This window comes from Neofelis nebulosa, chromosome 15 (assembly GCF_028018385.1).
Source record: "Neofelis nebulosa isolate mNeoNeb1 chromosome 15, mNeoNeb1.pri, whole genome shotgun sequence".
Taxonomy (NCBI): Eukaryota; Metazoa; Chordata; class Mammalia; order Carnivora; family Felidae; genus Neofelis; species Neofelis nebulosa.
The window spans coordinates 45,704,547-45,715,028 of NC_080796.1; the positions used below are offsets into that span (position 1 = coordinate 45,704,547).

Sequence of the window (10,482 nt, forward strand, 5' to 3'; positions counted from 1 at the left end):
GCAACACAACAGTTTTCTACTTCCATACCCTAACATCTTGAAAGTAAAAACCTTAATTTTAAAATGACCATATTCAAATATGGCCATTCCACAAACAGAAGAAAACGGGGGGGGGGGGGGGTAAGTGGGTAAAAAAAAAAAAAAAATGTTAAGGTTAACCTAGAATGGAGAAGTCAGTCATCTGTGCAGAAAAATTAAGAACTGGATTTGAATGCAGAATCAGGGATTCTGTTTAGCAGTCTTGTTCGAGAAAATACCAAAGCTAGGAAATGACCTTGGCAAAGAAAGAATTTACTTTTCCCAATCATATGGGCCCAGCAGATTATTTCACTAGAGATGAACCCATGTTTATGTCTAATATAATTTATCATTTCCCTGTAATAGTATCATATACCCAAAAAAAGCAAAGCTTCAAAGACCTATTCTATCCTTTAATATTTTTACTCCTTAATTCAACATTTGTAGCTACTGAATTTCAAAGCACAATTTTCTCATGATTTTACATAGCCACCCGCAATTTTTTCTCCATCTTTAAAAGGTACTTACTTTCAAATATCTCTTCTGCATCTTCAATATTTAAATGTCTTACCTCTTTCCTTCTGATATCTATACTTTCAACTTTTTTAAACATTGTTAGACTATGACTAATAGTTTTCCTACTAAAAATGCTCAAGGCCCTTTTTGTGTCCTACTGTTATTACAACCTTTTTGAGGCAAAAAGGATGCATCGAGAACCAAAAGATATTGGAATCTGATTTTAAGTGAGGCCTCAATAGTCTCTCTAATGTAATACTTAGGATACGTAACCCAATTTCAACAAAACATGTTCTAATTTACATATTAACTTTCTACCCTTCCATATAGTGCACCTCAAACACAAAATGCTCAACCAGTTTTCAAATAAAATAAACCTAGAAACATGAAATACTTAAGTTAAAAAAAAAACACAATAGAAATACAAGTCTCTAAACTGCAAGTTATACCACTGATGTGAATATTTTAGAAAATGTAGTTCATGAAAAAAACTGAAAAATGTTACTGGATATTAAGTGATATCTCCTTTCTTCAATTTTGTGATTAACAGGTCTTTTATTGGTAGTAAACTAGAGCAAACAATCAGAATAATACATATGCAGTATTCAGTACACACAATAAAAGTTAAAGAAATTCAAAACCTGTATAAAACAACTGGAGAAAAATCATACAGCTTAAGAGATACAGTGGTAAAGGTCCTCTCCATCCTTTGATTACAGCTTGTACTCTGTACCCAATAGAACTTACCGCACTTACCAAAATAAGAAATACAGACGTTTTAGTATTGATGTATTTAAGAGGATTAAACACATTTTCTAAGAATCTTGCAATGACAAATAGGTGACCCTTTAGCTGGTAAGCAGACTTAAGGGAGGAAAGTGGGGAAAGGAAATTAACTAATATTTTGTAACCATTTTTAATAATTTCTTATTTTCCAAACACTGCTTTCATAACAGAAGTGTTTTACACTTGCACAATATTAATTACTTTATTATACATGGAAGCCTGTGGTAGGCTGATTACACAATAAGACTGCAAACAACCAGTGGTACTTTTCTGACGTCAGAAGAGTACATAAGACTGAAACATCACCAAAAGTACATAAAAAACTCATCAGCATAAACATCAAAGTACATTAAAAAATATAATCAGGAAAAAAATACAATTGCTAAAAAGTGGTTTAGAGCAAAGCCACTGTCTTATCAGTAGCTCCAAATGGCAATTAGCGTTCATAGCAAGTTTTGATGACTTTACAAGACCCCTGTACAATACTGACTAATGCACCCTTTTAAAATGTACATTAAAGGCTGCAATTTCGCAAAGAGGTTCTGATGTCACTACTAAATGCAGACACTTACTCCTCACATTAGCTAGGTCACCAGTTGGAATTACAACCTTATTAACAGTATCTGTAGCTCAGACTATGTGGGGCTTTATTATACATGGAAATCTCTATTGTTTTTTTTTTTGTTTGTTTTTTTAAAGATGGGGGGTTGTTTATCCTATTATTTAGTATTTGAATGCCACAAGGCATATAAAATGCCTAATGAGTTACCTAATGGAATGTAAATCATTCTAAAATTGAAACTGTCCAGAGAGAAGAGGGAACAAGGCAGGCTCAGAAAGAGGGTAAGTCAAGAAAAGAACAAAAAAACAGAAGTGTGGGTGACACGTAGTAACACAGACAAGAAAACGATGCTTTAAGCCATGTATAATAAATAATGCATACCCCAAATTTCAAAAAATTATGTAATTCCAACTTGGGTTCTAATACTGGATCCAACCAACCACTTGGGTGTCAACACTGTGCCAGATATCATAACTCCTAATGGAACTACAGCCCTGTTACAGTTGGGATAAGGAGAGGGTGCTATTTTTTCTTCTTCTTTTATTAAAGCTATCATTCCAGGCTTTGATCAAAGATCCAAGAATATTTGTTCTACCAGGCTGGAATGAATGGTTTGGAAGTTCAGAGTACATTTAAAAGCTGCAACAAAACATAGGTAGCCAACATCTCAGAATTTTGGATCAGCCTAGATGGAGACAGCAATTTGAAATGTTTTCGATCCCTTACTTAAAATGATGAAATGTGTATCAGCCCAGATAGAGCAATTTGAAATGTTTTCGATCCCTTACTTAAATGATAAAATGTATTATCATACTATCTGTAAATTGGATATTCCATTACAGTGATAACGTACAGAATTCCCATGCGTTATTACACTTTCCTGAGAGTAAAGCAATTAGAATAACCTTAATCCTAGCAACAAAGTTGTTTTTTTTTTTTTGTGGGTTTTTTTTGTCTTTTTTGTAGGTTTTTTTTTTTGTTTTTGTTTTTGTTTTTGGTTTTTTTTGCTTTTTTTGTTTTTTTTTTTTTTGTATTTTTGTGGTTTTTTTGCATTTAAAACTTTTGGGCTATTCCCTGACAATCTATACATGTAAATTTGATTGCTAAACATTGTCACTTTGAATGTCAAACTATTTTTAATCTATTGATTTTGATTAAAAATCATAATACAAACAGAGCTAAAATCACACTAACAAAATAAACTAAATATGAAAAGTTGCATTGAAAGGGCATTACATTATTCTTAATAGGATCGTGTAGAAACATTCCAATGGCAGTGTTCTCAAAATAAAACAAAATTACATTAGACCTCCAGCCTGGTCACTTTGGGGACCTTACCTGTAACTTTGGCTGGTGGGTGTCTTTACTCTCGTACTACATGGCTCACTTACATCAGACATCATATTTGTATACCCTGAGAAATCTGACACCGAAGTCCTTACTCTATGGTCCACTTCTCCATTAGAGTTAGTGATGAAGGTCATTGGCACCCTGCTGCCCGACTTAAACTGAGAACCAAACGCTTGTGCAAAGTTCTCAATCTGGTATGTTGTTCTAGGCTCTATGTCTTTCTGAGGATCTATCTGGCTAGCTAACTCCTGAGATGGAATCTGAAAGCTTGTTGAGGACTCTAAATTTTTCTGTTGTTCCTTCTGGCTAGTCAATTTCTGAGATGAGGACTGGAAGGCTGATGAAGTCTCTAAATTCTTCTGAGAATCTATCAGATCATCCAGCTCCTGGGAAGGTGTCAACTGCTGATGTGTAGCATCCAAAGCAGATAAATAAAGACCTGGTTGAGATCCAAACAACATCCCAAAAGGAGGCTTTGGCAATGAAGATGGCAACACTGAGGTAACAGATTGGCCGAAACCACACTCCAAGGGAGACGTAGTGTATATTTGTTTTTCTGGAAATAAAGTGTGGTTGTGGAGAGGTGAAGACAAACTGACAAACTGGAAACCGTGTCCAAGAGTAAAACCTGCATTAGTGGATTTTTCAAAAGCCTGTTGGAGGTATTTGGAGTATTCTTGCAACATGCTTGCCTTATCACTTGAAGACGTTTGGGTGCCTGGGCTCAAATTTTCTTCTTGAACCAACTCTGAGTGTTCTCCTGAGGTGTGTAAATCCACTCGTGGTTCCGTTATGTTGAAAGGATCCTCTTTCTGGCTTTCTGATTTGTTGGAGTATTGATCCAAAATACTTTGTAAAACCTCATCAGGAATTCCAGACTTGTCATGACAAGACTTAATTTCAGCATTTAGAGCTGAGGAGTCAATAAGGGACAATGGGGTCTCATTGTCCAAAACACTGACACCTGCAGACTGAATGACGGACTGTTGGGAGACCATGTGTCCTACATTTATAGAAAAGGCACTGTTGCTGCTGGCAGTTGGTAAATATCTTCTTTTCTTTGAAAACTGCATGGCATCATCATAATTACTACTTATTTGACCTTGTTTACCACTGGTACTTTGGAGAAGACTAATAGTCTCCACACTATTATTCGAAACTATGCCAAGTGAGCCACCTGGTTTCCCAGACAAGGACTTCTGTCCAATGATGTCTGGTAATGGTGACACAAAATTAAGGTAGCTTTTCTCTGTATTCTTTCTGCTTCCTTTCTTAAAGATCAGTTTTGGCACCCTTTTCTGCAGTTCATCAATACCAGTGCCAATTATGCCTCCACTGGAAGACACAGTAGGCATTTCTACTGAGTAACTCTGCATGTTTATATTATTTGAAATTTGTGATTCACTTGTTTTACCAGTCTTATGTTCCTTATTTTCAACAGCTATACTTTTTGACTTCGTTTTTCTCCTTGAAGAACTTGTATTTCCCTGAGACAACACAGCTAGATTACCCATACTGCTATGGGTTGATGACCCAGGTTCTGCACCAGCGGCTCCTTTAGCTATGGCTTCACCACATGTGCGCCTGTGCTTCAACAGTCTATCAGTCCTTGAAAAATACTGTTGGCAAGTGTCACATTTATATGGCTTTTCTCCACTATGCGTCCTCTTGTGTCTCTCCATATGATACTTCTGAATAAACTTCATGCTGCACTGATCACATCCAAATGGCTTCTCTCTACTATGAATTTTCTCATGTCTCTGTAGTAGGTATTTCTGAATGAAACCCATACTACACTGGCTGCACTGGAAAGGTCGTTCTCCAGTATGAATGAGGACATGTCTCCGCAGGTGATAGGAGCTTCTGAAAGCAGCACTACAGTGATCACAGATATGAGGTTTCTGACTTGGGGAGAGGATGGCACCTTCTCCATCTCCAACCAAAGAAGGTTTGGAAGATGCACTTGGCTTCCTCTTGGCTTTGATTCCCTGAGATTCTGGCTTTGGCCTCTTTGCCTTTTTGACATTAGTGTCCTGCTTTGGCTCCTCACTGCCATGGTGGTCATCAGTCCTGCTACTGCTGCTGAGCAATACGTCACGGTGGTGCTGGGCTGGTTGCTGCTGGGCATGCTGGTGGAGAATACTGAGGTCCTGGATGACGCCGTGGCTCCCCCCATCCCCGCCTCCTAGGCCAGGAGATCTCTCCTCAGCCCCAGCGAACAGCCCCCCATAGTGGTGGTGGTGATGGTGGTGGTGGGACTGCTGCTCCTCAGGATCTGCGGGTTTCTCCTGTTTGATGCTAACCAAAGACTGCAAGAATCCCCAGGAGGTCCTCTGCGAGGGGAAGGCCGCGGCTGACGCCGCCGGCTCCTTCTTGAAAGTCATGTCCGGGGCTGGCGGAGGGGGGGGCTCAGCGGCCGGGGCTGCGGAGGTAGAGGAGGATAACACGCACTGCGGGGGAGGGGCGGCCGACCCCGCCGGCCGGGTGAAGCTGGTGACCGGGGGAAGCCGGTGGTTGAACATAACCATACCCTGGGGAAAGGTGGGTTCCATCTCTGCCCTCCTGCTGCTGCCGCTGCCGCCGCTGCCGCCGCCGCTACTACCACCGCCGCCGGAGCCGCTACCACCGCTACTGCCGGTACCACCGCCGCCACTCAGGAACCCACTGCCGATTTTCATACCCCGAAGGAGGCCTGGCTGAGGAGAGGAGGAGGAAGAGGGAAGAGGGAGGAAAGGGGGTGGAACCGGGCCCCGGGCCGGGACCACCGCAGCGCCCAGGACCCCGCCGCGCCGCCGCCCAGACCGCAACGCGCCCAGCACTAATTCCCAGCCCGGTCGCCTCCGGCACCGGCACACATGGTCCTGGGACTCTTCCCTGGGCCTCGCCCTCTCCCTCTCAGACCCACCGGCAACACTTACGGGTACCGCCGCCGCCGCAGCCGCCGTCGCCTCCAGTTAATAAAAATAACGCCGTCCTCTCCACAATGGAATTAAAAGCCTCCCCTGTACTGCGCAGCCGCGGCGCGGTGTCTGCTGGGAACTCTTCAACCCAGCCAGAGGGGAGCTCTGCGGAGCCACGGCGCCTGCGCTGCAGCTTCCGCCCGGTCTGCCTGTCAATCACTGGGGCGGTTGGGCGGAGGGGAGGCCCAGGGCTCGAGGGGCGGGGATTTGGGTCCCCTGTAGAAAGAGGCTTCCAGGCGAACGGGCGTGATTGGTGGGCTGCACTGACGGAGTTGGACGTGGGTGAGGGCTTCTGGGGGAGGACGCTCAGGGGGTGGAACCCAAGGGGCGGAATTACGCGGGACCTTACTGCGGCGTGGCTCGGGGGCTGCAGAGAAAGAGGCTGGCAAGATGGGGGAAACTGAGGACTGAATGTTGGGGCTTTTTCTAGCTTACAATTTGTAGTCTAGGTATTGAATCACAATCCAAACCCAGAAGTGGGTCACTTAGGGCACTTTTGGTTCTGCCTAAAAGCAGTAAACTTCAAATGCCCAACATTTATTAAAACAGATTTCTTCCGTTATCCCTCTTAGGTTGGAAATATTTTAATAGTGGGCGTGTACCTTTGCATTTATAGGAGGAGCCTGCTTTGAAACCGTTGCAAAAAAAAAAAAAAAAGTTGTTTTACTGCCAACCTACCTGAAGGCTACTGAAGAAGGAAACCGCGTGTAATCCGGGTGCTGCAGCCCTGTAAAACACGCCCACACTCATACTTCATCATCATCAGATGTTATTTAAATGCCCACATACCTTTTCAGTCTGGCTAATGACTCTGTTTGCAATGTTACAATGTTGCCTAGCCCCTTATGTTACTTATTTAGGAAAAACTGACTACCAGGCCCTTCTAAGACGTGTACCAGGATTCACTCTGCCCTCCCCCAGTATAGACTGCTGAGAAACGCATGCAAAATTACAAATTTTTTCTTGAGGGAAAATTACAAAGTAAAATCTTGAAATCAGAGACTAACAAATACCACACAAGTCTCTACTCAGTGGCTAATGTACACAAAGCACTCACTATCAAACGTGCCAAAATCTAAACCAGCTACTTGCCTAACAAAGCCTATATAAATCACAATTTTTTTCATAAAAGAACTAGAACCATCACAATAATTCGTTTACATAGTATATTTTCTTCGTGAAATTTCAAGTCCATTTTCTCACAATATTTCTAACTAAATAACTGCTCATAACTAAATAGTAAATGACTTCTCTGAGAAACTTCACCATTGAAACCATAAGATTATTCATTATTCTTTATGGGCCTCTCTGAACCTGTGCAGAAACTTAAAAGGTAATATTTATGAACATTTGGTGGTAAGAAATATTATTCTAATTCCATGAAGTTACCTATAAGCATTCTGCCACTTAAATTGCAAAACTTGAATACCGTCAAGGATAGCTAAGTGTTAAAAGAAAGACTGAAAATTCCAAAACTTAAGGCAGTAGTAAAATATTAGTCAATGCCTGTGAGAAATGAGGCTGTCCCTTTATTCAGGGCGTCAGTGTTTAATGGTAAGCTGGGATGCATATAAGCTAGTCCAAGCATGAAGGGCAGTAGGACACTCATATGAAAAGCCAACTTTGTTCCTCAGTTATCAAGATAAGAAACCTGTCATTTCTCTCATTCACTCTGTCAGCCTTGAGATACTCCAAGCAGACTTACCTCTGTGTTGTATACCCCATATATCAGGAAGATGAAGAGACCCTGTAAAATAAAATGGAGGGAAAAAGCTGTTAACGCTAATCATTTCAGCAGTAGAAATACCTGAAATAAACTTTCCTGGGAACAGACAAAAGAAGACACACTTCATCAAGGTCAATTTATTTTTCTATTTTTCAACATTAGAAGCTGTACCTTGAGCATTTATAAGGTAACATACCAGCACATCACTTACAGTGGTTGTGCTACGCAATTCTTCATAAATAGAAAATAAAAATACCATTCCTGGTACATAGAATATTAATTATAAAAATCAAAATGCCAGTCTCTGAAAGATAGCTAGGTAATGAAAAAATTAAACTCAGAAAATGTCATCAAAGTAATCAATAGCAGTCAGCATCAATATTTCTAAACCCTGTTTTAGACTACGGAAAATGGAATATATTGGTTAAAGTCTTCACAGGAGTAAAAAAAATTTTTTTAATGAAAACAACTAAAAAGATAAACTTAGGGTAATAAATAGTTTCTAAACAATATTTAAAACTCCAGTTCAGGTTAGGATAAAATTTCACATTATCACTTGTAAAACTACACACATTTTTATTGTAAACTTTTTATAAAGAAGTTTCAAAGATCTGCTGTTTATTAGTCCTTAGTTTTAGAAAATACTTAATTGTAAAATATAAAATTAATCTCTCTAAAATATTAAATTTTTTAAGAAAATAAAACTGATGTAGTTTAAACTTATTAGAGAAAATAGCAAGAAATTTTCCATGTATTTTGGCTTTGCAGGGGAAAGAAAAAATCTATATTATCCTATTCTTGTTAGGTATGAGTAAACCAAATATGAGATAGATGCCTGGACTAAAGTCTGGAAATGGTTCAAATAGTTAAGAAATGTGACATTTCAAAAGGAAAATATTACAGGAATATTTTAATATTTGTTTTATATCTGCATACTTAACATCTTACAGATAACGGAAACAATCCTATAATAAGGAGATTGAATAAAACAGAACTAGGTTTTGCTCATTAGTTTCTTCTGTAACATATTTTATTTTTTAAGAACAATTTTACTTTCTTTATTATTTTCTTATGTAATCTTTACACCAACATGGGGCTCAAACTCACAACCCTTGAGATCAGGAGTTGCATGCAATACTAACTGAGCCAGGTGCCCCTCATCATTTTACTTTAGTATGGTATGTTCATTACAATTAATCTTACAAGTTTTCAATACTACTCTCTATTAATATCAGAAACAAACTTTCATTACATGTATTTGTATTAGGAAGAAAGGTTGATAAAGAGTTTTGAACAACCAAAAATGTCTACTGGGTCATTGACTTTTAAAAATTCAAGTACAGTGAGAGTTTCTTCACTGTGTATACATCATGTCCCATAGCTCAATATCAATACTCAAATCCATCCAAGTAGCCTTTCTCAAGATCTACATAGTGTGAATTCAAGCGTCTTAGATGATACTCATTTTATAGGCTGCTTGTTTGCCTATATTCTAGATAATTCAAGAAAAAAGTTCTCTGACTTATGACAAAACTATACAATAATTAATAGTGCTCCTTCCTTTCATAATTGCTAATTCTTTATTTCATATTGTGTTCTATAGATATAAAATTAAGAGTAGGTCACTCAAATTACTTCTATGTATGAGACAGGAGTATTTTGCTTTGTGCAGTACCTAAGTTCTTCACCACAATGCCTTGTGTATGGAACAACAGGCACTGTGATTTCTATACGTTAAGAAATTCATCTGTTGGGGTGCCTGGGTGGCTCAGTCAGTTAAGCAGCTGACTTCAGCTCAGGTCATGATCTCATGGTTTGTGGGTTCGAGCCCCGTATCGGGCTTTCTGCCATCAGCCAGGAGCTCGCTTCAGATCTTCTGTCCCCCTCTCTCTCTGCCCCTTCCGTATGCTCTCTCTCAAAAATAAATAAACATTAAAAAATGCACAAAGAAATTCGGCTGTTATCTATATATTTTGAGACATCTATAGAAGAGCCCTTCTATGATGTGTATAATCACTTCTGTAATTTATCTATTTTGTAAATTCAATTTTCTCTAAAAGAAAAGAAAATTTCAAAAATCACATTCATTCTCCATGTCTTGGTAAAGTAAGAAGGATATGGAGTATGTTCTAATATTTTTATTTACTCTATTTCCATGTTACTTGTTATACATTTTAAGTTCTCACATATTTAACTCTTTAAAGTAATATAAAATGATCCACAACAAAAGTCTGCCTTTTGAAAAAAAGATTTAGACTGAAAAACTGTTTTAAATAAAGGCAGCTTCAGTCTCAGAAGTTTTTTTTCTCTTTCTCCTTTCTCTTCAACAGATGCACAGTTAAAAGCATGGTAAGCAATCCCCAAATTATTACTTCAAAGATCCTGAAAAAGCCTGAGACTTGAAATCACTCCAAGGAATCTCTGCTTTTTTTTCTCTTGGGTTGTCTACCTGATGTCACCACAACCAGCTGAAAAGTAAAACATTAATAATAATAATAATAATAATAATAATAATAATAAATTGTGTGTTTTATACATGGTGCCTTTTTTCCCCACTGATTTTT

General features: G+C 39.0%; 1 protein-coding gene across 4 annotated transcripts; it reads right to left on the bottom strand.

Annotated features, from left to right (window-relative positions):
- Positions 1–1,069: 1,069 nt before the first annotated feature.
- Positions 1,070–10,361, bottom strand: ZNF281 (zinc finger protein 281). 4 transcript variants are annotated; one of them, XM_058700358.1, is made up of 4 exons: positions 10,291–10,361; positions 7,898–7,939; positions 6,871–6,919; positions 1,070–5,928 (listed from the first exon to the last, which is right to left on the bottom strand). In XM_058700358.1, exons 2-4 carry the CDS (start codon positions 7,915–7,917, stop codon positions 3,217–3,219), a joined length of 2,781 nt encoding a protein of 926 aa, XP_058556341.1. In that variant the 5' UTR covers positions 7,918–7,939; positions 10,291–10,361; the 3' UTR covers positions 1,070–3,216. The 4 variants fall into 4 exon arrangements, with proteins under 4 accessions (XP_058556341.1, XP_058556340.1, XP_058556342.1 ...); XM_058700357.1 differs by lacking the exons at positions 6,871–6,919; positions 7,898–7,939; positions 10,291–10,361 and adding an exon at positions 6,151–6,302 and having other exon boundaries at positions 1,070–5,924; XM_058700359.1 differs by lacking the exons at positions 6,871–6,919; positions 7,898–7,939; positions 10,291–10,361 and adding an exon at positions 6,151–6,264.
- Between the last annotated feature and the right edge of the window lie 121 nt (positions 10,362–10,482).

Excerpts from the sequence above, each read along its gene's own strand:
- ZNF281 (XM_058700358.1), bottom strand. The coding sequence starts at position 7,917 with ATGGGGTATACAACACAGAG. Across the intron at positions 6,920-7,897 it reads ATGGGGTATACAACACAGAG|GGCTGCAGCACCCGGATTAC; the intron begins GTAAGTCTGCTT and ends CGTGTTTTACAG. Across the intron at positions 5,929-6,870 it reads CCTTCTTCAGTAGCCTTCAG|CCAGGCCTCCTTCGGGGTAT; the intron begins GTAGGTTGGCAG and ends TCCTCTCCTCAG.